The sequence below is a fragment of the Armigeres subalbatus genome, unplaced genomic scaffold (assembly GCF_024139115.2).
Source record: "Armigeres subalbatus isolate Guangzhou_Male unplaced genomic scaffold, GZ_Asu_2 Contig1979, whole genome shotgun sequence".
Classification (NCBI taxonomy): Eukaryota; Metazoa; Arthropoda; class Insecta; order Diptera; family Culicidae; genus Armigeres; species Armigeres subalbatus.
The window spans coordinates 108,181-135,882 of NW_026942813.1; the positions used below are offsets into that span (position 1 = coordinate 108,181).

Below are 27,702 nucleotides of genomic sequence, written 5' to 3' on the forward strand. Positions count from 1 at the left end.
TCTTAGATAACGCGGAGATATCTAAAAGACATGGGTACTACAGTTCTCCTAGATTTTTACTAGAAATTATGGAGATATGGATACCTCGATTCTTCTTTTTATTTTTTTACTAATGTTTACATTATATTTCGAATTTGAAAAAAAAATATATTTCTAAATGATTTTTTTTCTTTACATTTATTAATAATCTCGGTTTTTATTGCGCACCCGCATTTGGAAATCGCCAATTACATATATACGATGGCCAATAAGTGGTTATCCGGCGGAGTTGTTTGATGATCTATAAAATATTCCCAAGTGTAGTGGGACGGAATGGCATACGGAGTCACGTCATCGCGATTTCAGGTATCATCACCGATTGGATTGTGTCGGAGAACGTCTCGTCCCAATGAAATCGACGTGTGGTCACTTGGGTCACGATCATCACGGGATGTGTCCGCCCACGTGTATCCAGGGATTTCCTTCGGTTTTGGGGGTCGCCTCAGATGGTATTTACCGCCAGATGTCGCAAACCGGATTTCCACCGGGATGCAATTCTGCAAATTAGGATAAAAAAGGTTAAAACTGAAGTATCTGAAATACCTGGAGGAGATTGTTTTGGAATTCTCTCGCATTAATAAAATAATTCTTTAGGAATTCTAAATTCTTTCTATTGTAAGATAATTTCTCTCGTAAATAAAGGCAGGATACTATCTGAATTCCTTGAGAAATTCTCTAAATTCCTTATGTTATTCTTTTGGACTTACTAAAGTTATTCTTTCAATGTTTTTTTCGTGAAATTGGTTTTGAATTCCTGGAGAATTGTTTCGAGAATGCTGGACGGACTTCTTCAGGAATCCAAGACGAATTCCTTCGAAATGCTGATCGAACTTCTTAGGAAATCCTGAATGATTTCTGTAGTAAATCTTGGGAAAACTCCTTCGGAAATACGAGAAGGATTCCTTTGATAATTCTGATCAGTTCCTTCGGGAATCCTGGGCGTAACTTTGGTTGGGTTGCCTTGGAAATACTGGGCAGATGCTATAATAAATCCTAAAAAAATCTTCCGAGCATACCGGCTTCCAGGAATCCAGTAAGTGATTTCTTCGTCGGTCCAGTAAGGACTCCAACGGGAATCCACTAATCCAGTGAATTTCTTTTACCAGTGGATTTCAGGAATTCATTAGGGATTCCTTTGACGATCTAATATTTAATGATTCCTTTGGGAATTCAGTGATGATTTTTTCAGGAGGGTCCAGTAACGATTTCTGCAAGGATTCAATAGGGATTGTTTTGACGATCCGTCGAGGTTACGGTAACGAATCCTTTGGGAATCCAGTAGATTTTCTTTTCAACTATCCTGTAATCTCGCCTGTAATGATAATTTTGGAAATTTGACGATCCAATGATGATTCCTTTAGGAATTCAGTGGGAACTCTTTTTGAATCAAGTTTTTTTTTTTAATATAAGAGGGATTATTTCGGGAATCAAGTAGGGATTACTCCGGGAAAGCAGTATTGATACCATAAAGAATTCAATGGGAACTCATTTGGGAATCCAGTAAGGGTTTCTTCGGGATTTCAGCTGGGTTTCCTTCGGGGATCCAGTAGGAATTCATTCGGGTTCTAGCAACTATTCCCTTGGAAATTTAGTTGGGATTACTCCGGGATCCTGTCGTAGAGAATCCTTTGGTAATTCAAGGGAACTCCTCCAGGAAACCATATTCTTCCGGAGATCCAGTAGAGATTTCAGCAGAGTTCCTTTTGAGATTGATGAACAGAATGCTTGTGGATCCAATAGCGATTTGGTCGGGAATCCATTGGAGATTCCTTTGGGAATCAAGTAGAGATTCCTTGGGGATCTGGTGACGGTTGCTTCGGGATTGCTAGTTGGGATTCCTTCGATGATCGAGTAAAAAATCCTTCGGAGTTACAGTAACGTTTCTTTCGGGAATCCAGTATGGATTCCCTCCAGTAAAGCCCCAAACTCAATACAACGGAACGGCGACGGAAACGGCAAATTTGACAAAAAATATATGGGCTAACTGTCAAGTTTTCCGTTTCCGTCGCCGTTCCGTCGTATTGCGTTTGGGGCTTAACAACTCCTTTTGAAATTTAGAGGAGATTCCTTCGGAAATCTACTAGCGATTTCTTCGGGATCGCGTAGAAATTCTTTTTGAGGATGCAGTAGGGAACTATAGGAACTCCCAATGGAATGGAGTTCCTGTAGGAGCTAGCGAAGGAATTCCTGGAGGAACTTCCGATGAAATGACCGGAGAAACATTAGGAGGAATTCCTGGAGAAACTTCCTGGAGAAACTTCCAAAAAAATTCCTGAAGGAACTTGCGAAAAATTCCCGTAAGAACTTGCGATGGAATGCTTGAACTTCCGGAGGATTTACTAGAGAAACTTCCGGAGGAATTCCTGGAAGAACTTTCGAAGGACTTCGTGTACGAATTTTCGAAGGAATTCCTGAAGGAACTTCTGAAGGAATTCCAAGAGCAACTTTCGAGGGAAATCCTGAAATAATTTCCGAAGTAATTCCCGGACGAACCTTCGATGGAATGCAGGAACATTCGAAGAAATGCCAAGAGGATCTCAAGAAATAATTTCTGGAGGAACTTTAGAAAGAAGCTTACGAAGAAATGCCCGGAGAATCACCAGAAAGAATTACTGGAACAACTTTAAGAGGAACTTCAGAAGGAACTCCTGGAGAAACGTCCGAAGGAATTCCTTAAGGAATTTCCGAATGAATTCCTTAAGGAATTTCCGAATGAATTCCTGAAAGAACTTGCCAAGAAATTCCCCGTGGAACTTCCGATGGAATGCCAGGAGGAACATTAGGAGAAATTCATGGAGAAACTAACGGAGAAATTCCTGGAGGAACTTACAAAGAAATCTCTGAGGATCTTCAGGAAGAATTACTGATGGAATTTCCGGAGGAATTCCTTGAGAAACTTCCTAAAAATTCATGGAGCAACTTCCAGATGAAATTCTGGAAGAACTTGCGAAGGAATTTCCGAAGGCATTCCTGGAGGAACTTCCAAAAAAAATGCCTAAAGAAATTTCAGGAGGAACTTTCGAAAAAATTTCTGGAGGAACTTTCGAAGGAATCCCTGGAAAAAACTTACAAAGAAATGCTCGGAGGATCTTCAGGAAAGATTACTGAAGAAACTTTCGAAGAAATTCCTGGAGGAACTTCCGATGGAAACCCTGGAGGAACTTCCGAAGAAAATCCTGGAGGAACTTTCTATAAAATGGAGGAACTTACGAAGAAATACCAAGAGGATCTTAAGGAAGAATTTCTGGAGGAACTTCCGAAGCAATTCCTGGATGAATTTTTGAGAGGAATTGCTGGTAGAGCTTTTGAAAGGAATTCCTGGAATTCCTGGAGGATCTTCCAAACGAATTCCAGGAAGGAATTAATCTTAAGGAAGATTTTCTGGAGCAGCTTTAGAAAGAAGCTTACGAAGAAAGGCCCGAAGAATAAGAAATACTTGAAAATTTTTAGGAGGAATTCTTGAGGAACTTCCGAAGGAATTCCTGAGGAATATTGGAAGGAATTCCTAGAGAAACTAACGGAGGATTTTTTGGGGGAACTTACAAAGAAAAGGTCTGAGGGTCTTCAGGAAGAATTACTGAATGAATTCCTGGAGGAACTTTTGGAGGAATTCCTGAAAGAACTTGCCAGAGAATTCCTGGAGGAAATTCCGATGGAATACCCGGAGGAACATTTGAAGGAATTCCTGGGAAAACTAACGGAGTAATTTTTGAATGAACTTACAAAAAAACGCTCTGAGGATCTTTAGGAAGAATTACCTAAGGAATTCCTGGAGGAACACCTTGAGAAACTTCCCAAGAAATTCCTTGAGAAACTTCCCAAGGAATTCCTGGAGGAACTTCCGGATGAATTCCATGAAGAAATTGCGAAAGAATTCCTGAAGAAACTTCCGAAGAAATTCCTGGAGGAACTTACGAAGCAATTCCTGATGGAACTTCCAGCAATGCCTGGAATTCCTGGAGGAACAATCCCGAAGAAATTCCTGGAGGAACTTTTAAAGGAATTCCTGGCGGAACTTGCGCAGGAATTCCTGGAGGAACTTGCGCAAGAATTCCTGGACGAACTTCCGAAAAAATGCCTGAAGGATTTTCCGAGAAATTTCAGGTGGAATTCCTGAAGGAACTTTCGATGGGATTCCCGGAGGAACTTTCTATGAAATGGAGGAATATACGAAGAAATGCCAAGTGGATCTTAAGAAAGAGTTTCTGGAGGAACTTTAGAAAGAAGTTTACGGAGAAATGCCCGGAGGATCATCAGGAAGAATTGCTGGAAAAACTTTAAGATGCATTCCTGAGAGAGCTTCCGAAGAAAAGCCTGAAGGAGCGGGGAAAATTTGTTAGAATTCCAATAGAAACTAACGGAGGAACTCTTGAAGGAACTTACAAAAAAATGCCCTGAGAATCTTCAGGAAGAATTACTGAAGGAAGTGGAAGAACTTGCAAAGGAATTCCTGAAGCGATTTCCAAAGCTGTTTCTGGAGGAACTTCCGAAGCAATCCCTGGAGGACCTTCCGAATGAATGCCTGAAGGAACTTCCGGAGGAGCTCCTGAAAGAACTTCCGAAGCAATTCCTAGAGAAACTTCCGAAGGGATTCCTGATGGAACTTCCGAAGAAATTCCTGAAGTGAAAGAACTTATGAAGGAATTCCTGGAAGAAGTTCCGATGGAATGTCCAGAGCAACATTAGGAGGAAATCCTGGAGAAACTTCCTGGAGATACTTCCGAAGGAATTCCTTAAGGAACTTGCGCAGAAATTCCTGGAGGAACATCCGAAGGAATTTCTGAAGAACTTCCAAAGCAATTTCTGGAGGAACTTTCGAAGGAATTCTTGGTGGAGCATCCGAAGGAATTTCTGGAGAAACTTCCGAAGAAAGGCCCGAAGGATCTACAGGAGGAATTACTGGAAAAAATTTAAAATGAATTCCTGGAGGAACTTCCGAAGGAATTCCTGGAGAAATTTGCAAAGGAATTTCTGGAGGAACTTCCGGAGAAATTCCTGGATGAACTTCCGAAAGGGATTCTTGGAGGAGCTTCTGAAAGAAATTCCAGGATGAACTTCCGAAGCAATCCCTGAAGGAACTTTCGAAAGGAATTCTTGGGAGAACTTACAATCAGAGCGTTAATGAATAAAGCTTCCAATGAATGATTAAATTTGTTATGATTAAATCATTCAATTCTATGATTCAAGATTATGAATAATGATTTATTCGTTTTTGACAATGATTAATGATTATGATTAACGATTAAAATAATTTTTGACAATGATTAACGATTATGATTAATGAATAAAAGGTTTGGAGTATGATTAACGATTATCAATCATGATTAAATGTTGACACAATATGTGTATGATTAATGATTAACGATCGATATGATTAATGATTGATGATTATGAATAATCAAATTGAATGATTTGCATAGTGATCAAAAAGCAAGTAACTTTTTTTCAAATTGGTTTATTAAAAGGTATAGAAATTATATGATTATGATTAAAGATTATTGAATAAAAGCGATGTATGCAATGATTAAAATTGATGATTAATGAATAAACTCAAAACAGTTATGAATATGATTAGTGATTAATGATTAAATTTAAAATTCTATGATTAACGATTAGTGATTAATGATTAAATCGTATTTTTTGTATGATTATGATTAATGAATAATGATTAAATAACCCATTATTCATTAATCATGATTAAATCTATGATTAATCACTAATGCTCTGAATGGAATTCCTGGAGGAACTTCCGAAGAAAAGCCTGGAGGAACTTCCGAAGCAATTCCTGGAGGAGCTTTCGAAGGAATTCCAAGAGGAACTTACGAAGGAATTTCTAGAAGAACTTCCGAAGGAATTCCTGGAGGAACTTTCTATGAAATGGAGGAATATACGAAGAAATGCCAAGTGGATCTTAAGAAAGAGTTTCTGGAGGAACTTTAGAAAGAAGCTTACGGAGAAATGCCCGGAGGATCATCAGGAAGAATTGCTGGAAAAACTTTAAGATGAATTCCTGAGAGAGCTTCCGAAGAAAAGCCTGAAGGAGCGGGGAAAATTTGTTAGAATTCCAGTAGAAACTAACGGAGGAATTTTTGAAGGAACTTACAAAAAAATGCTCTGAGAATCTTCAGGAAGAATTACTGAAGGAAGTGGAAGAACTTGCAAAGGAATTCCTGAAGCGATTTCTAAAGCTATTCCTGGAGGAACTTCCGAAGCAATCCCTGGAGGAACTTCCGAATGAATGCCTGAAGAAACTTCAGGAGGAACTTCCGAAGAAATGCATAGAGGATCTTCAGGGAGAATTACTAGAGAAACTTCAGGAGGAATTCCAGGAGGAACTTTCGTTGGAATTCCTGTAGGAACTTCCGGAGGAATTTCTGAAGGAACCTCCGAAAAAATGCCTGAAGTAACTTCAGGATGAGTTCTCAGAAGAATTCCTGGATGGACTTTAGAACGAATCCCTGAAGGAACTTCCAAAGAAATGCCCGGAGGATCATCAGGAAAAACTTGGAGAGGAATTCCTGGAGGAACTTTCGAAGAAAAGCCTGAAGGAAATTCCGAAGGAATTTCTGAAAGAATTTCTGAAATAGCTTTCGAAGGAATTTCTAAAAGAACTTGCCAAGCTTACGAAAAAATGCCCTAATGATCATTAGGAAGAATAACTTGAAAATATTTAGGAGGAATTCCAGGAAGAACTTCCGAAGAAATTCCTGAAGGACCTTCCGAAGGATTTCCTGGAAGAACTTGCCAAGGAATTCCTGGAGGAACTTCTGAAAGAATTCCTGGATGAACTTCCAAAAGAATAACTGGAAGGAATTAATCTTAAGGATCTTAAGGAAGAATTTCTGGAGGAACTTTAGAAAGAAGCTGACGAAGAAAGGCATGAAGGATCATCAAGAAGAATTACTTGAAAATAGGAGGAATTCCTGGAGGAACTTCCGAAGGAATTCCTGAAAGAACTTGCCAAGGAATTCCTGGAGGAGCATTAGGAGGAATTCCTGGGGAAACTAACGGAGGAATTTTTGGAGAAACTTACAAAGGAATTCTCTGAGGATCTTAGAGAAGAATAACTGAAGGAATTCCTTGAGAAACTTCCCGAGGAATTTCTGGAGGAACTTCTAGATGAATTGCTGGAATAACTTGCGAAGGAATTTCCGAAGCAATCCCTGGAGGAACTTCCGAATAAATTCCTGGAAGAACTTTCGAAGGAATTACTGGTGGAACTTCCGAAGCAATTCCTGAAGGAACTTCCGAAGCAATCCCTGGAGGAACTTCCGAAAGAATTCCTGAAGGAACTTTCGAAGGGTTTTCCTGGAAAAACTTCCGAAAGAAATTCTAAAGGAACTTGCGCAGGAATTCCTGGAGGAACTTCCAGAGGAATTTTTGGATGAGCTTAAGAAAAAATGCTCGAAGATATCTTAAGAAGAATTACTGGAAAAACTTGAGGAGGAATTTCCGATGGAATGCCCGGAGGAACATTAGGAGGAATTCTTGTAGAAACTGACGGAGGAATTTTTGAAGGAACTTACAAAGAAATGCTTTAAGGATCTTCAGGAAGAATTACTGGAGAAATTTCTATAGGAATTCCTAGAGAAACATCCAGATGAATTCCTGGAAGAACTTGCAAAGGAATTCCTGATGGAATTTCCGAAGCTATTTCTGGAGGAACTTCCGAAGAAATGCCTGAAAGAACTTCAGGAGGAACTTCCGGAAGAATTCCTGGAGGAACTTTCGAATGAATCCCTGGAAGAATATTCGAATAAATGCCGGAGGATCTTCAAGAAGAATTACTGGAGAAACTTTAGGAGGAATTCCTGGAGGAACTTTCGATGGAATTCCCGGAAGAACTTCCGAATAAATTCCTGGAGGAACTTACGAAGGAAATCCTTAAGGAATTGTCTATAGAATGGAGGAACTTACGAAGAAATGCCAGGAAGAATTTCTGGAGGATCTTTAGAAAGAAGCTTACGAAGAAATGCCCGGAGGATCTTTATAGTCTATTCAGATTACGACCTCTGAAACGACGACTTCTGAGAGGAATTCCTGAGAGAACTTCCAAAGGAATTCGTGGAGGAACTTCCGAAGAAATGCCCGAAGGAATTCAGAAGGAATTCCTGGAGAAGCTTCCAAAACAATTCCCTCCTAAGGAAATTCTGGAGAAACTGCTGGGATAATTCCTGGAAGAACTTACGAAGGAATTCCTGAAGGGACTTCCGAAGAAATGCCCAGAGGAAATTTAGCAGGAATTCCTGGAGAAACTTCCAGAGAAATTCCTAGAAGAACTAGAATTCCCGGATGAACTTCCCGAGCAATTACTAGATGAACTTCAAGAGGAGCTGGAAGAATTACTGAAAGAACTTTTGGAATTCTCTACAGAATCTTTTATGAATTCCCGAAGGAATCCCTTTTGCATTAACGGAGGATTGTCTATCGCATTCCCGAAGGAATCCTGCCGCATTGTAGAAGAAATCCTTAACGCATTCCCGAAGGAGTCTTTATTGCATTCACGATGGAATCTTGATCGCATTCCCGAAACAATCTAAATTATATTCCCAAATGAATATCCACAATGTGTATCGCGTTCCTGAAGGAATCTCTATCATATTCCAAAAAGAATCTCCATCGCATTCCCCAAGAAAACTCAATGGCACTTCCTAAGGAATCCCTATTGCATTTTTAAATAAATCTCGATATAATTCTTTCTGGATTCTTAAAGAATTGGCTCCCTTTTGCTGGAGCTCTAAAGGAATCTCATTTGGTTTCTCAAAAGAATCTCTTTCAGATTCCCAAAGAACTCCCTTCTAGAAAGAATCGCTGTTGAATTCCAGAAGGAATCCCTGGTGCATTTCATTTGGTTTGCCGAAGGAATATTACTGGAATCTTCAAGAAACTCTTTTTGGAGTCTCAAAGGAATTCTTTTGGGTTACAAAAGGAATCGCTATTGAATTTCTAAGGGAATCTCTACCGGATTCCTGAATGAACCTCTGCTGGATTCTCGAAGGAATCGCTATCAAATTTCTAAAGGAATCCTTTCTGAACTCCCTAAGAATCCCTACTGGGACAGAAGCTATGACATAGAAACTTACAGGTTTTACTCTACTAGATTTCAGTACTAATGCTGATCAAATTTGAGGGTTGCTTCTAGATTTTATGATTTTTTACATACTTACATGACGGATACCTACAGGACCATAACACCAATATCTTGTAAGTACCCATATTTGAAACTGTGAGCTGCTGATTTTACCATGAACTCAACTATACATTACTATTCTTGCACATATATCCGAATCTATGATTCAATCGTGCAATCATGAAATCTCGACCGCTGTATGGTTTTTATAATCCGTATCTATTCGACAATCTTGATTAAAGTGAGCTTCAGATTTAGAATGTTCTTATTGTGCATGGCTCTGTAGTATATTTTTTTCTAATAGTTGTGGAAGTTTGTACGTCAGATAAAAAAGTATACCTACCTGGTTCAAATCAAATAGTTCCACTATGCCTCACTATGACACTGTCCGTTGCCTCAAGACTGCGACCGAACTCCAGCGTAATTGTTGTCTGGCCCCATTGGAAGCAAGAAGCGCTAGTCCGATTATATGTAATGCATATCAGAAAGCAAGGTGGAGAATCGCATTCTGTCCGAATCCAAGTAATCCTGACCGACAGCTTCATAAATATATATGCTATAGTCCCATGTTACGCTGCTCAGAACCGTGTTGTCAGACATTCACGTCAATCGGCAAGCATTGATCGGAACTTTCCTAACCGTCCTTTTCTGCTGATATATTCCTTACCGAAGGTGGAGTACATTTTACATAGCACCAGCTGTTTTCTTGCCGAACGGTTTATAACTGTTGAATGGCAGAAAATTAAAAAAAGATCGTTAGAATAGCGGTTACTATTTTAATGAGTATAAACCGTTAGGATTAGGGGATTAGGTATTGATTCAGACTACGAGTTTTATCATTTGATAACGGTTATCTTTATGTAAATGCTCACAAATCAAATTTTCGCTGTTAATATTTGTGACATTACATCAAGCGATAAAACTCGAAGTCTATCGCGTAAACAGTTCTTTTAAGAAACATTTTTTTTCACTTACCTGTATCACAGCCTGTATGGAACTCAGTTCGCCCTATCTCCGCCGGCTTTCAAGGTACACCCGGAAATGATGATATGAAGAAATCGACGAAGAGGATGACGCCACTGAAGGCGGCTCAGGCTTCCACTACTATTTATGCTGGTACCGGAACTGAAAACGACTAGACAAAGCAGTCTCGTACCGTAGCAATTGACAAGGAGCTCTTATTTTCAAGGAACCTTTCGAGGGCAATGACATCTTCCTTGCTGGTGGCCGGGTTCACGGTATAATTTTTCCACGTGCCGCAACGCCATCGATCTTTTTCCGCTGACCACTTACACTGCCATTGCCGCCTCCGCCAAAACGCACGAGTCGAATCCGTCGAATCCCGTAATTATTTTTAACAGTTCTTACTAAATAAACTGGTTACCACGCAACCACTGAGCATGAACAATTTTCGAGATAAATAATTTCTCAGCTGCTTTTCCAATCTGAATTCGGGAGTAGAAAATTGGCGACTGCAAAAGGCGCGAGACAATATCTCAGATCTATACTAAACAGCTAAACCGGCTAAACCGATTCAACAGTGAGTATGTAGGAGGTAAACAAATACACTCGAAAAAATCAAGGGGAATTATACATTTGGTTTGGGTCCAAACTTATTTTGAAACTTGGCTAAGGTGGTTTGCGTCCTATTCAGGTAGATTCCTGTTCGCTTTTAGACATCCTTCCGTGCGGGAAAATGTCTGTATTTGTCTGTATGGAGTTTAGAAGGTACAGGAATTACACGTAAAAAAATAACCTTATATGTTATGGCAAAAAACCATTCGAAAATACTTATACTCTTCATTATGCCACCTAATGAATGGTCCCATATCAAAAAGCTAATAGCATTCATAAGTTAATGAAAAGTATAAGTTTCCTAATGTATGTGGCTAATGCGATGTATAAGTTTTTCTTATACATGTCATTAAGCGCCTGCTTTGGCAAAAAGTATTAGAAATATTAATAATAAACAACATTAAATTTTTTTACGTGTAGAAAATTATTTAAAAATCGTAGAATATCGAGGTTTCAATAATCAAAATGTCGGTATAGGACTTAGTCGAGTCAAGTACGATATACTAAAGACAAGTAGGGTTGTTGTTGAGGTCAAAATACGTATTTTTGGAAATTACTCTAAATAGACCTTTCCCGTGAAAAAATATTTTTCGCTCAAATGATTCCTTCTAATTTTCTGAGACACTTTTCTTAAGATACCTATATTTTTTTCGCCTGGAACTATTGAAAAACAATCAAGTTCTTTTTTGGGAATTTTTAACCCCTGTTTCCTTATAAGTTTTTTCCCCCACAAAACCCTTTAAACCCTCGTCTCTCCTATCACGCGAGGTGAATTCAAAGTTGTTTTCATTTTTGTTTGTTTTGACAACTGCTTTTTGTTTGTTAATGTTTTGCCGAATTTTGCCAATGTTTTGCCGGTGAATCCCGTTTCGGAAGGATCGCGGCCATCTTGAAGAGTTAGCACGCTATTTTTAGAAGCGCGGTGAAAATTCGATAAAAAACGCTAAATAACAGTAAATATTTATCGGTAGAGTTTGTAAAGAAAGGTTTAAGTGCCTCGAGTGAAGTGAAGAAGAAGGAGTAAGGATGCCGGCCGACGATGACCCTCCCGGAGGCGGAGGGAATCAAAACGGTCCGAAACCAAGAACTATATACACATACAACAACACGGACAGCGGGCCCTATCGAGTGTTGGTAGAGCTCACGAATAACAACGATGGAAACCTCTACATCAACAAGCTATCGCTGGGAAAAATCCTGTGCAAGAAAGCAGACTACAAGCAAAATGTGATCAACGTCAAACCACTAGGTCGCAGGAAGTTGATGGTACTGATGAAGACAGCCCAATCGGCCAATCTGTTACAGGCAGACGAATCGCTGAAGCAAAAATTACACGTCGTACATTCCGAAGCATTTTCTAACAGTATCTGGAGTGGTTTCTGGAGTACCAGTTGAGATGACACCGGAGGAAATCATGAACAACATTAGCAGCACGGTCCCAATACTGGAAGTGACGAGACTACATCGCTATGACAATCAAGTGAAAATACCGGCCACTCGGATTGGGGTTACCTTCCGCAGTAACCAAATACCGAAAGAAGTAAGGATTTTCTGTTGCACAAACACGGTACAGCCATTCGTAAGCAAGGCTGTTTTCTGTGAAAAATGCCTAAGGTACAACCATCGCACGCAGAATTGCAGATCACGACAACGGTGCACAAGCTGTACTCTGTCCCACGACGAAGAAGGTTTTGAAGAATGCCAGAACTCAGTGAAGTGCCTGCACTGCAAAACAGAAGGGAACCACTGAACCGGAGACTTTGCCTGTCCGGAAAGGAAGCGACAAAACAACCTAAAATCATCCTATCAAAACCAACCTGACGATGCAGGAAGCCAGAGAAATGTACCCAATCTACACAGAGAACCAATACGACGTGCTGGAGAACATTGAAGATTACCCACTCTACCGGAGACGTACGCCGAAGTAAGTCTGAGCAAAACAAGAACTAAACCGCAAACAAACAGAGCAAGAACATCCCATACCACGAAACGAACATCAGAGGAAGTCAACATTGGAGAAATGATACCTATCTACAACGAAAACAAGAAACGGAAAACCAGCAAGAGGACGGAGTGGCGCTTTTCAACCGCTACCGAGTAAACGAGTTGGAGAAACTACAATGGAAGATCAACCAGATGCAGCAACAAACGGAACAACCAGCACAAACGCTGCAAGGAAGCGAAAACGCAGAGATGGATCTGAACAACGATTGCTCGCAGGTAAGCCAGTCAGTTGTCACAAAAACACTAATACGGAAAAGCTATGATAAGAGTCTGAAAATAAATAATTAGCCTATGGAATCAGTTAAACTTTTTCAATGTAACATACAAAGTATATCGAAAACAAAAATGAACTAACGCGAGTGTTAATACAAGAACAATATAAAATAGCATTAATTTCGAGGTGCTGGACAAAGAAGGAGTTAGAAAATGACAAATACAAGATACCAAACTACAACAACTACTACAGCTCACGAGACGACGGATACGGAGGAGCCATGATGATTCTACACAGGTCGCTGAGAAGCAAACACATCGAGTTGAAGAATACGAAGAATATACAAGCAGTAGGAAGATTGGTGACGGGCCTGGATTTGGCAGTAATATCGATCTACGCATCTACGGGAGCCACCATCGCTGAATTCAAGAACGGAATGCAGGATATTATTCGAAAGGTCAGTGTCTTCAAAAACTTCGTGATTGGCGGAGACATGAACGCACATAGTAAGCTTTGGGATGAACATCACGCGGATAACAAAGGTGAAGCGTTGCACGAGATCATTACAAATGAAAATGTGATTCTTCTCAACGATAAGAAACCCACTTTTTTCCCTGCGGAACTAAACAAGCGACCGTCAACCATAGATCTGGTTTTGTGTTCCCCAGCGATCTACCAACAAACAACAATACTGGTTTTGGACTATGGGATCGGTAGCAGACACATGGCGATAAAACAACTATAGACACGAATGCAAGAATCACCGAGGCAAAATCATCAACAAAAGAAACTACTGCAAGAGATTCGCACACTGGATACAACAAAAGCAACCAACTTGAAGGAACTACAGGACGTGACAAAGAAGATCATTAGGACCTGCAAACAGAAAAACAGATACCAACCCAAATACTGGTGGAGCGCTCAGGTAGAGGAGGCATGGAAGAACAAGAACGAAGCCAGGAAGAAGTTCAACCATACAGGAGCATTGCAAGACCTTGTTGATATGAAGAAAAAGAATGCATATTCAACAACAAAAAAACGAGCTAATGAAGAGTAAATTCCAGGAATTTGCGCCAAGTATAAAGCATAGCACTAGTGCTAAACTCTTGTGGCGAAAAATCGGATCACTTACAGGAAAAACAAGGAAATTCAGCAACACAACTGCGCCATTGGAACGGGCATCAGCAGAAAAGATCCTAGATAAGCACATCCCGAGAAATGAGAACTACCCAGCACAACAACAAATACCAATAACAGAAAACATCCTAGACACAGAAAACTGGAACCGAATACTGGATCGGAGGAAAAACCATCAGCACCCGGCACGGATGGAATAACATACGAAATGCTCAGAAACGTCAAAACGGATGTACGTGATATGATTATAACGGAGTTGAATGATATGTGGAAGAAAGGGAAAATAAATGATTCGCTGAAACTGATCAAGATAGTACCGGTACCCAAACCCGGACGCGACCCAGACGTCATCGATAATCTGAGGCCAATCGCAATGCTCAACTGTATACTCAAAGTGATCAACACAGCGGTACTAGGAGAAATTGAAACATTCCTTAGTAACAACGAAATCTTGCCCCAAAACTCTTTCGGATTCCGGAAACATCGATCTACAGCTACAGCTCTAAGCTACATAACGAACAAAATAGCCAACATCAAACGTAGCAAAAAAATCGTTGCAATCATATTTCTAGATCTGAGTAATGCATACAACTCAGTTATAACCAGCACGCTAGAAGGAATTCTACATAGCATCGGTATGCCACCAGAGATATGCGCCTGGATATATTCATTCCTTATCGATAGACAAGTACAGCTACAGTCAACAACAGGAACGGTAACACGCACGGTAAATGATGGCCTACCCCAGGGGGATGTGTTATCACCGACGTTGTTTAACGTCTACACAATGGCATTACATGATATAGACGTAGAGGGAACTGAATTGGTTCAATTTGCAGATGATTTTTCGGCTGTCATCGAAGGAGATTCTCTAGAAATGGTCAACCAAAGAGCACAGAAGTACGTGAATGAACTAGCTGCAAAGGCCAATGAACTCAATCTGAGCATCAACTCTGAAAAACAAAACACTTTTATTCCAAATGAACAAAAAAACTCTAGACATAAAATCAATGGATTGAACATCGAAGCCGTGAACGCGCATAAGTACCTTGGTCTAAAATTCGATAGAGGATTCAACTTCGGTGCTCACGTCAGAGAAGTCAAAAGAAAAATGACCGACCGCATGAATATGCTAAAAGTAATCAGCAGCAATAGGACAGGCGGTCACCCCCAAACGATGGGGACAATTTACAACGGTTTAATACGAGGCTATTTAGATTATGGATCGACGGTATATGCTAATGCCAGAAAGACAAACCTTCAAGCGATTACAGTTGCCAGCAACGCTGGATTAAGAAAGGTAACAGGTTGCTCTAAAACCACACCAATCAACACGCTCTACGCGATCGCTAGCTAAACACCTCTGGAACATAGGAGAGAACTAGTAGCAGCTAAAGAAATCATCCGACATGTGCAGTTTGATAGCCCGGTCTGGTCACAGCTAAAAGCCATGAGCAGCGAAGACCTACAGGATAAAACTCTCTCTTACCTGGAATCTACATTTGTGAAGTACAAGAAATTACTTTTTCTAATTTCCAAAACTGTCCGAGTAAAGAAAAAAAAAGTCATCGAAGTAGAGACCGAACTGGAAAACACCGTATGGAGGAAAAAACATACATCGGATAGAGTATTGAAGCAAGCTACACTGGGATTGCTGATGGGGAAATATCGGAAATGCACCAAAATCTACACCGACGCCTCCAAGGCGGAAGACAGATGTGGGATAGGCATTTTCGACGAAACCAACAAATATCGACTGAATTTGAAACTACAAAACACAGTATGCAGTATGTCGGCAGAGCTGGAGGCCATATACGTGGCATTACAATATGTTGAAAAAAGGCAAATCTACAATGCAGTTATTCTGACGGATTCAAAATCAGGATGTGAACTGATTAAACATCAAATGGACAATAACGAGCAGGATGAAATTATCCATGCGATAATAAGTAAGGCTGCGATGATGAAGTCAAAGATCCAGTGGATTCCCGGACACGTAAACGTGCAAGGAAATGAGACGGCAGACGCGTTAGCAAAATTAGGACTGAATCAAACTAACGAAGCATCTAACAAGATATTTCCACACGACGCTATAAACAAGTGCAAGGAAATGGTAACGGAAGAAGTCCAAGAGTGGTACGTGAATTACACCCAAGAGGAAGGAAAAGGACGGAAGTTTTTCCAGTTTCAGACTGGAATCAACCCTAAACCATGGCATCAAAATCTATCACTAACCAACTCCGAAGTTAGAACACTAAATAGATTGATTGCGGGTCATGACTACTCACCATACTGGCTAAGCATCATGCACATCAAAGATGAGATGTACTGCGAGCTGTGCCAAACCCCGAACACCTCAGAGCACATTATACTAAATTGTATTAAACACTTGCATCTCCGAGACAAACACAAACTGGATTCTTACTTTAAAATACAAGATGTATTTGAGACCAAAGATGTTGCAAATTTAAAAGGCTAATTAATTTTCTTAAAGAACTAAAACTACACGTATAAAGAATTAAACCTAAATCATAGACAACAACCGTACCATAATGTGACATAAAAACTGACTGGCGTTATAGCTACCTAGCTGTGCCATAAACAGATGTGACAGCCGTCACATCGAATGAGAAGGAAGAAGAAGAAGAATCCCGTTTCCCGTAAAACAGCCGTTTTACAGGTTTAACCTGGCGAGTCCAATCCAACACCCATTCGATACCTAAAGGAAAGGTCGTGACGATCCACAATCTGGATATTAACGGGTCCTCCTATGTTGAAAGTTAAGCGAGAAGTGCTCAATATATCTTCCAATCAACAACACAATTGCGAATATTTATCTGGTCGAAATAGAATCAACGACTTTAGCACGGTCTATCCCAATTTATCGGATCATCATCAAGCGAGTGTTTGAAGTTTAAAAATAAATCCTCGTCCGTGGAAAACGATCACGATTGTAGTTTTTAGGTAGGTACATATTTAATTTCCTTTCAGTTGAAAAAAATCGCATGGTTACGTGCCCCTCCGGTTTCTGGATGAGGTCATTAGCCCAGGTAGTGTTTGTACCATGATACAGAAGTGATATGAATGCAGTGGTCTAAACATACCATGTCTGCTTCATTTTTCCAGGAATGGATCTATTTTCGTATGACAACAACATTAAATTCAATGTAGAAACATCCATCCATCCAAAAACCTTCAAGACACATTTACTTAGATCTCACCGAGGATATCACAGGAAGAGGATTTCACCATGCGACAACGGAATAGCAACGGATCTTACTCTACAGCAACATCAGATGCTGTACTTGTTCAGCGCTTGCAGTGCTATCAGGAACGCTTTCAAACATGCCAGAAACGGATAGGGGCTATCTCAAGAGTCAACACTATGAACTACAGCAATCCCACCCAATCACGGAACATATTTACTTCCCAGCCAGAAGGATTCACGAATGCCACCAATGGCCGCTTGGAACGCCCGAATACCACTAATCTGGCACAGCAACTATGCGTACTTAAGAGTCGGCATCTGAAGAAGCTGCAAGAACAACTCCGATTAGCAGCTTCCATACAGGAAGGTACACAAGAACAGTATAGGGTATATACTGCCGTCATACACATATTTGTCCCATGTTTGCTGGGATTTCCTATGTACATGGGACAGTTATGCGTAGAACGACAGTATAGATATCGCCTATTTGTTTGAAAATATGGAGAATTTTAGTTTCAGATGGTAATAGGCTGCGAACTCCCTTATATTGGAACTAACTGATGCTTGGCTGCAAACCATTCTTTTGAATATCTACTTACGGGTCGGACATTAGGTAGCATGTTTCTGTCGAACTGAAGGCATTATATATTGTAACTACAATTTATTGGCATTACAGCCAGATTTATTACGCGTTTGAAATTATGGGAAACCGTCAAATGTTGAACGGCTAATTTGTCGCCTATTGTTGAACTTCCAAAAGAAATGCACGTGCGTTCAACATAGGGCGAAGAAATTAGCCGTTCAACATTTGACAAATTACCCTAATTGATTTATCGGTTAACCTCAACTTTCACAACTTTCTAAATTCCACCTGAATTTTCTTTGATTTTTTGTACTTTTTCGTAGGGTTACCTAACTCATTGTTTCATCGACGCTAAAGATGTAATCGACTAAAACCAAACTATGTAAAAAAATCTAGGTGTATTTATATTTTGTAATTCTTGGCTGGGTTGGTTATGATAGTTGAAACAGTGGTCAAGGTCCTAGTGTCGAGTAACGAACATAGTGGATCGTTATCGGAGAATTTTGATAAAGCTTTGCACATGGAACCAGCTTGTATAGCAAACTAAATTCAGTAAGTTCGTGATTTCACTAGGCCTGAGAAGAAATGAGAATGGAATTGTTTCTAGACACAAGAAAAACGGAATAGTTGTCTATAAATATTCATGTGTGCAACGTTTCCTTGAAAAAAAAAACAAAAATTGACATGCTTCAAAATAAATCAAATAATTGTAAACAGTAACAATTACTCTAACATTTTCTTTAATAAAGCTTAAAAAAAATCTAACATTTCCATTCAATCTAACATCAATTATTAGTCCAACTTCCACTGAGATGAGCTATTTGTCTATCAGCAGTGCAAACGGACGGTTTGAAAGATTCAATAATGAATGCGAATCTAAGAACCTACCCGCGTGATAATGAACGAGTTGATATAATAGTTAATTGAATTAGATCAAACCAAGCATAGTTTTTCTTCACTTTTTCTAAAACGGTTTTAAAATTAAATCATTATTCCTTTTTTCACTGGCATGCATCAATACATGGTACGTAATAATCATGCTCGCCTTTCTGGGTTATTCAAATTCCCTATGAAAATGATACAATTATATTACACCGATATGCTACAGATTGGTCGATTTTTTTTGGGTTTTCCACAGTGCATGGTTGACGAAACTGCAGTTAAGTCGCTCTGAGTTCCCATATGTTGAATCGACGCGTGCATGTAATAGTGAGACTTCAAGAATTGATATTTCAACATACGTCGATTCGTAAAAAGATTGAATTGAAGAATGTTAAGCTCTAAAATCAGTGAAATCAATATGTATTTTATTTATTTTTAAATGAGTATTTTAATGATATGGAAATGCTAATATCATCTTCCAAACTCGGACGTACATGTTCATGATAGCATTAGAGGCGTGAACATGTACGTCCGAGTTTGGAAGATGATATTAGCATTTCCATATCATTGTAAATCGTTTAACTTCACGTAGAAGTAACACACACGAAATCATTAATTTAGTGAGTATTTTAGCCCTAAGCTGGTTCACCTCAGGAAATCGATACGTATTATATGAAGTCACGTGTGACAGTCATGTTTATTTAAAACCTCGTTTTGTTAACATTTGTTACAGGTCGTTATGTAAACTAATGTTTGAAATACATGTTTAAAAACAGGCCATGGTATGTAAATTTCGATCGTTAACCAGATATTTGTTTTGAAAATTATTTAATGAATACAAAACTATCAGCTTTTTTCAAAAAACATGAGCAAAGATCATGTATATAAGGTAGTTTTAGAATGGACAAGGCCGACAAAATGTTGAAATTTTCGTGTTTCTAATAGTTCGGCTCACTAGCTTAATTGGAAGGTTTGTTGAAAAACAAGAGTTGGGCTTGAAATATAAAGTTATGACCCCGAGCAACTGAATGAAATCCTATTTAGTCTGTTCTGACTGCCTCCTGCTGACTAGAATAGGACGAAGTCGCATTCTTCAGGGCCACAGAGCTACGGTAGCCGAGCGCGATGTCCAGAAACCTCCACTGCCTCAAGTGTCCGCCAGTTTCGGGTACAGCTCCTTCAAAACACAAATGAAAACTCAGCATCGAGCGATGTGTTCCTTGCTCAATCGCTCCAACAGTAAACTGTACTCTACGTTTCGTTTCATTTCGCCCATTTCGATTATCTTCTCCACCATCTTCTTGTGTAGTGCCGCTTCCAACTTTTCTTTTTTTTTTTCAATAGCGTCTTTGTTGGTCATTGGAGCACCAGGGAATGCAATGATAATTATGCTTATATTGTCGCGATTACTTTTGTGTAAATACGTATTAAGACCTGGTTGGCGATGTCTTCCAAGCTATCAGTGATCTGCATTCGACTATGCACAAACTGGCAGATGTAGACATTGCTCATCACATTTCACATACCATTGCAGGCAAACACCAGAAACTCATTCGTTGGATCTTGAGTTTGGCAGAAAATTTCAAGCTCGTGGGATACCAGCTGTGCGCACTGGCCTAAATCCTTGACTTTTTACAATCGTAATCATTGAATGCTCATGGTAGTGCGACGCTCCCGTTTACCCTTTGGATCATGACGGATCATCCAGCATTCTGGATTCGCTTCTTTTCACCTGGAAGGAAGTTTCGGTTTGTAAACCTGGGTTGAGATTATCGGTGAACAATTAAGGATTACCTGAGAAGCTTCACAATTTCCTGTATATATATGTACATATAGACGTTTTGGATGGAAATGAACGCACATACTGCCGTGGTGCAAGATTCATCCACACCCTATGCCAGCCTCGGTATGCCTCGCATGGATTCATCTAATTTGAGGAATCCAGAGTGAATACCCGGGAATACTTCCGTATTGTTATATCTTAATTCCTGTATTCGAACGATCGACTGAAGCAGATTATTTGCACAATGATCGTCCACTTTGTCTTTGCCGGCAAGTCTGTCTGTCAAAATAATTCGAATACAATCAAATCAGGTTTTGGTGTAGTGTGCCTCAATATTTCACAGCGCCACCCCAGCGATACTACACTGAAACCAAGTTTTTTGCCTTCGCTATACTTCTTGTGTTTGGCCGTCATCGGTTTCTCCAGGATTCCAGGAATGCACCCATCTCGCAGATTGTAAGTTATATAAAACCTTGCTCTTCGGAATTCACACAGCATACCATTGAATCAGACGATCGCGGAGTACGCAGTACGAATTCACCTTCGCAAAAATTACTTCTCGATATCGATGAATCAGCAAATCTAAGCGTATTCCACTGTGGTTGGAAGCGAATCCTTTCTATTTCCTTTATACACATGTTGCGCGGCAGCAGTATGTAACGCAGGAGAACCAGGAGAAAACTCAACTTTGTTAGTTTTCAGACTCCCTGGTTCTCCTGTACCCAAACTTTTATCTTCCCATTTCACTAACTACTGATGAATTGTTACGAAATTACGAAAACAATGACCACGACCATAAAACAGCAACGACGACGATGCAATTTTCTTTTTCACTGGTTTTGAACCACGGGATCAGGAAGCTTATTATTAATAGCACCACGGCACCACCTCGAGCACCACAGCACTTCGCGTGAAAATCCTCCCATCGGTGTTAAGTTTTTGACATTTTAATTGTAAATAAACATGATACAGAGTTGCCAGGAAAAAAGTAATTTTGGGATGTTCTCACCACTGCACAGTGTTGCCAAAATACAATTACTTTTAGGATCACCATCGTCTGGCAGGAATATTCACCTCATAAAACAGACGATGTTAATTTTTTTAAAAAATTGTAAGAAAATAACCGTTTGATAAAAACAGCTTATTTTAGGCGCAATGTTATCTAAACCCAAGGACGTTTTAGGGAAAAATACAAAACATAGGTGTTTGGTCGGACGGGAAAGGTCTATTTACAATCAAGTGGTGGAAATAAATAGGATAATACTATCTTGTATTATGCTAAGTGAAATATTCCACTACAAAACTCTGAATAATGTCCCAAAAGTGCATTAGCATAAATTTATAATATTTACGCAACTTTCTAACTGAAAATCTGTTGGGAAGAACAAAAGAGGTCAGCTCGGACGAGAGGCACAGAAGGAATAAATCCGTTTTTTGGGCTTCCGAACGGAACTCTTTTTGTGCTTTTGAACAAAATCGTTTTGGCTTCCGAACGTAGTCTTTTAAGGCTACGCTTCCTTCCCAAAAGGATATCCCTTTTACAGAAACAAAGAAAAAAATGCATTCAGAAGCTCAAATCGCTTCACTCGGAATTCCAAAAGTATTCCTTTCGAAAGTTTGAATCCGATTGAAGGTAAAGTCCAAAATAATTTCGTTCAGAAGCCCAACAAGGTTTCGTTCGGAAATCCAAAAGAATTCTGTTTAGGAAGCCCGAAATAATTTCGTCCAGAACCCCGAATAATTTCGTTTGGAAGCTCAGAGAAAGGCTTTTTTTTGGGTTTACAAACCGTGTTTTTTTGGTTTTCTGAACGGAGCCCTTTCCGGCTCTTTCCTTTCGCGCTTTCTAACCAAATCCTGTTAGAGCTTCGGTAGGAAATATATAAGTATTCTAATCAGAATCTCTTGTCCAGAAGAAGAAAAGCTTCCGTTCAGAAGCCCAAAACGTTACAATCGAAAGTCCAAAAGATTCCGTTCGGAAGACCAAAAGTATTTCGTCCAAAAGATTCCGTTCGGAAGACCAAAAGTATTCCGTTCGGAATTCTAGAATGATTTTGTTCAGAATCCCATGAATTCCGTTTGAAAGTCCAAAGGTATTGCCACAGACAAACAGACATAACACTTGTGAAATTCTCATCGTCCACTGATTTACTGGTTAATTTAAATAATAATTAGTTGGCCAATCGATCACTCGTGGCGCGCACATCGGATTTGCTCGAGTTTGACGTTTGCTCACTACCGCCATCTGGTTCGTGATTTGCCCAACTTAATGAAAACAACAGATGTCGTTAATGTGTGAACGACGATGAATTTGATGAGTGAATGTTCAATGTGTTATGTCTGTTTGTCTGTGGTATTGCTTTGGCAAGCCCAGAGTGATTTCGTTCAAAAATCCAAAAGAATTTCGTTCAGAAAATCGAATGGATTCCGTTAGTGAACTCAGAAGGATAACGTCCGGAAGTTGACATAATTCTGAACGAAAATCCGTACGATCTGATGTCTTTTGGGCCCCCTTATGGCATTTTTGTGCTTTTGAACGGCTTTAGAATGGATTAATTTTGGACTTCTAAATGCAATCTTTTTAGGTTTCCGAAAGGAATCGAAGAATCTTTCCGATTGAAAATCTAAAAAGATTCTGTTTGGAACCCAAAAGGGAATTCCAAAATTCTGTTTAGTAACCTTATAGAATTTCGTACGGAATCCCCATAACGATTTTGTTTGAAAACCCAAAATAGTTTAATTGGAAAGTCCAACAGGAACAAAACTGAATGTCTGTAAAAGTCTGTAACTTTAATCAAAAGTCTGTATAATATCTGTAATCTGTATGATGTCTGTATGCAAGACCAAATGTCTGTATAAATACAGACATGTCTGTATGTCTGACATCCCTGTCAAGCATTCGTGGCGCAGTGTTGCAAGAAAAACAGTTTGAATATATTTATACCATGTTCACACTACGCACAAATATAATGAATAATATAAATAATAAATACATAATATAAATAATAAATACATAATATATAATATAATATATAACATTTTATATTATAATAAATAATAAATACATAATAGATATTATTGTTTAACATCGCGCATTTATGGTATCGCGTATATAAATACCCGAATATAAAGTACCATAAAAACATTTTTGTTACAATAAAGAAGAAAACAAACTACAATAAAAATAAATTCTAGGAACTTTTTTCAAATGGGCGTACATGATTCTGAGCTTGATTTTTGGAACGGCAACTGTGCTCATTAATTAATCTGTTTTTGTGAACTTATGTGCCTCACAGGAAGAATAGATTCCGATCTATCTGGTAGTACCGTTAGCTGAACGAAATATGCTGAATTGAGAGAGTATTAGCCATTTCAAATTTCAAGGTCAAACACAGTTACGCCTATTTGAAAAAAGTTCCTAGAATTGTAAGTTTAACAATAAAAATACATTACAATATGAACCATAAAATCCATTTTTATTTAGACTTTTACAATTAAAACGTTTTGTTGTTAGTTACCGTAACAATAAGAAAATATCTTTTTTCACAAAACAATAATTTTTATTGTTTTTGTCAAGGGGCAAGACACTTCCGCTTTTTTGGAAAAAAAATTGGGGTTGTATACAAGACACGACTGCTATACGTAAAACCAAAACGAACGTAAACTACGTAAAACCAAATATAGTACGCTGAACCAATCAATCCGCTCTACACGCTAACCTGGATCTACCCAAAATTATGTCAAAGTGACCCAGATTCGGCAAAACCGTGGTTACTCTAATCTGGGTAAGGGTACCTTGACTCAAATCTGGGTTACCGTACAAGCGAAAAAATCTGGGTAACCGGTACCCAGCTCTTTTCGCTGCAGAAAATAATGTTTATGTAAAAAATGTTAAACAAAACAGTTTTCCCAACCCATTTCATTTGCCGGCAGTGCCGACAATGCTCCGCAATGATAAATTTAACTATTCTTACCTGTTTCTTGTTGCATTCAGTGCAAAACCCGAACATTTTATTCGAGCATAAGACTTCGACGCCAGTCGACGCCATGTTGCTGTATCCGAAAATGTTTAAGTCCCCAGTTACCCAGATTTCGGGTTCGTCTGACTCAGATCCATTTTGTTGACATACCCAGATTTTGACAACTGCTAACATCGAAAACTGGGTTGTTTCAAGTTAGCGTGTACACACTTAATTTTTTTCACCGAGGCCGGCAAAATAAATTGCCGAGAATCCAACAGCTGATATCTCGGTAAAAATCTCGGTGAAAGTTCAAACTACCGATTGGTCGTAAAATGTTCGTCTCAACCCAGCTGTCAAAATTTACCGAACCGTTCGGTAGTGCATTGCCGAGTTGATCGGTAAAGTGGTTTGCCGAAATTCAGTGAAAATTTATTTTTGTTTATTTTCAAATAAGTCAAAACAAATGTTTAAAGCGTCAATCAATGTGAAAGTAGAATATATTTTGGATCGTATTTTTGTTATTGTATTCATGATATTGCCAAATAAAACTTAAGAAATGGTAACGAATAGTACGAATACAAATTTCTCTGCCAAAATTTTCGATCTAAGAGCATATAATTGCTCCGCGATTCCATAGATAACAGAATCAGTTGGGCAGCACATCCTATTCGCGTTTTTAATATCTGCACCTCGTCGCTTACAAACTTTTTTTTGTGCATAGTTAGAAATTTATAGACGGCGACGGAAGCGGCAAGATCTGAACGGCTTATCACTGAGTCCTGTTCTAATATTTCCGTAACGTTGACGACGGGAAGCGGGGGTGCTGCTCAAACGGTCCTTTTCCCGTTTCAGATTTTTCCAACGATAGAATCATGTTTCATTCGGCCCCTTCGCGCGGGCAAAAAAATCCATCGATCTTGCGGTGTTTGCAGTATACATCTGAAGCTGAAATTAATACGGAAATAAGTATAATTACTTTCTATGTTGAAAATTGATTAATAATTAGATTAAATGCTTACCAAAAAGATGAAAAAATTAAATTCCTTTTATTTATTTTTTGCTTTGTCACGTTTTTTTACAACACTGACAGAGTACGCAAGAGGTTACACGTATGACAGATGGATTTACCGAAACTCAGGAAAAATACGAATTACCGATCAACATTGCAAATTTGACTGCCGAGTTTCAGTAATTTGTAAAAACGTCATACTTATTAACGAGATATCAGTTAAAATAAGCTTTTACGGTCATGTTCGTCAATTTATTTCACCGAGAAAAAATATGTCGTTTAAGTGTGTATATAGAAGAGAAGGAACCATCTGGAGCACCCCCTTCATACACTCCAGTTCAATAATTGATAATACCCTAAAAGTAGGCAATTACCAACGATTGGAACACACTGTATAGGGGATTCATGATACATGAAAGAACTAAAATTTTCAATAGTTTAGCGTTGATAATCGAAAGGTTCAATACAAGTACTGGCAAATTGGTGGAGAGTTTGCGAATTGATTGATGTATAAATCTTTTAAATTCATTGAAAGATAAAGGGCCTATTTATGTTACAAATCTTACATGATTTCGTGACGGTCCCAATTTTGAAATTTTCATTTTACACCCTGTATTCGAGTCTTCCCCTTAGACGTAGTTTACGTCAAAAATCACCAAAAGACCATATCAAACTCAAAGCAGGCATGGCCTGACAAGAATTATGTCTGATGGGATGGAAGTGAACTTTCCCATGGGGTCTCCCCGGTCTCCCCACCAAGCGACTGGCAATTATGTTATTCACCGAGTTATAATTTATACAGCCGGAGCACAAACCACTATAAAACTTATCATTTATTATAGCACATTTGAATCAGAGTTTCGAATTTCAATCGAAGTAGAGGTCTTTGGCATAAAGCACCACGTGAGAAGAGGAAACATTATGATCATTCTTGAGACTAATTTTGCAACGAAAGCACGCTGAAGAAGTTCTCGGAGTCAATTGGAAGAAAATTATTGAATTTAGTTAATTATATAATTAAAAATTAAAATATATATTTTAAAATGAAAGGTCGTGAATACCAATACCACACATCGGTAGGCAGATATCACTCTGAGACACATCAAGCGATACGTGCTCTCCAGTCTCCAGTTTCCGCAAGTAACTGGTTACCCCCAGAGCTCTCGCCCAGGACGCCCAGGACGTCTATTGGCGCACACCTTGGAACTGTTGGACATCATCGTCGATAATGCAGCAACCACGCATATTCGACATCTGTACATCTGGCACGATATTTTGAAATCAATCCTATAAAGTGCTGTAAGCGTGCTGTTACTTGGCTACTTTGCACGAGGGAGCACAAATGCGCGAGACTCTACCCAACTTTATTATGGTTTGCTTGCATTCACGCTTCAACCAGCTGTTGGATTTCGTACATTTTCGTAACAAGTGCTTTTTAATTGCTTTCCTATACTAATAGACCAGTGCATGATGACGTAGGTTGACAGTTCACAGAGTTTTTTTCTTCGGGACTTAGCCTCCGGCTCAGCTTCCGATAAAATTGTTTCGTCAGTTTTTTCGCCTGTAGATGTCCTTTGCGATAGATTCCATGCTGAATGCAAAGAATAACACTAAAATATTCGGATCACAGCAATTTTAAACTAAAAATATGAATATTAATTTTCCTTTAATCGATTTTTCTTCTAACACCTTGTAAACAAGCTCTGTGAACTGTCAAAATAAGTGAGGTTAAGTTAGAGTTTGCATTGGTCTATTCGCCGCTCGAAATATAATGGGAAAATAAATAGTTGTTACCAAACATACAAAACTTAAACATATTTTTTTTTATTTCCAACAATACTTCTCAATCTCAGCTTCTCAATATAAGATTTGAAACGAACATAACCACAATCTGCAATGTTTGGCTCCGGCTTAATAGGCAGTTTTGGCTTCAGTTTGACAAGCAAATCGATTTTATCCGCACCACCCAGGTCGACATGGCTGTCGAAGGTCAGCTTGTCGTCTATTATGACCTCAAAGAGCTTCAAACTCCGCTTTGATGCGATCACGACTTTACCCTCATGAACCACTGCATGTTAAACCGGCTTGCGGTTGTTGACGATAACCACCTTATGTGGAGCTGCGGTCCTGCGGTCAGTTTAACCTCAGGAATTGACTCCCCGTAGACCTTCAAGGTTAC

The 27,702-nt window shown here is 39.1% G+C and overlaps 1 protein-coding gene and 2 long non-coding RNA genes across 4 annotated transcripts; 1 reads left to right on the forward strand and 2 right to left on the reverse strand.

The window, feature by feature from the left end:
• Window positions 1-474: 474 nt before the first annotated feature.
• LOC134203577 (uncharacterized) lies at window positions 475-10,825 on the reverse strand. Of its 2 annotated transcripts, none has more exons than XR_009977647.1 (3): window positions 10,145-10,825; window positions 9,513-9,893; window positions 475-536 (listed from the first exon to the last, which is right to left on the reverse strand). It is a non-coding gene; the product is annotated as an uncharacterized LOC134203577 (long non-coding RNA). The 2 variants fall into 2 exon arrangements; XR_009977648.1 differs by lacking the exon at window positions 475-536 and adding an exon at window positions 8,527-9,449.
• A 4,724-nt stretch (window positions 10,826-15,549) lies between these two features.
• On the forward strand, window positions 15,550-16,578 carry LOC134203578 (uncharacterized). Its single transcript, XM_062678442.1, has one exon. The coding sequence runs from the start codon at window positions 15,550-15,552 to the stop codon at window positions 16,576-16,578; it is 1,029 nt and encodes a 342-aa protein (XP_062534426.1).
• Window positions 16,579-20,456: 3,878 nt separating this feature from the next.
• Window positions 20,457-21,469, reverse strand: LOC134203576 (uncharacterized). Its single transcript, XR_009977646.1, has 2 exons — window positions 20,567-21,469; window positions 20,457-20,504 (listed from the first exon to the last, which is right to left on the reverse strand). It is a non-coding gene; the product is annotated as an uncharacterized LOC134203576 (long non-coding RNA).
• Between the last annotated feature and the right edge of the window lie 6,233 nt (window positions 21,470-27,702).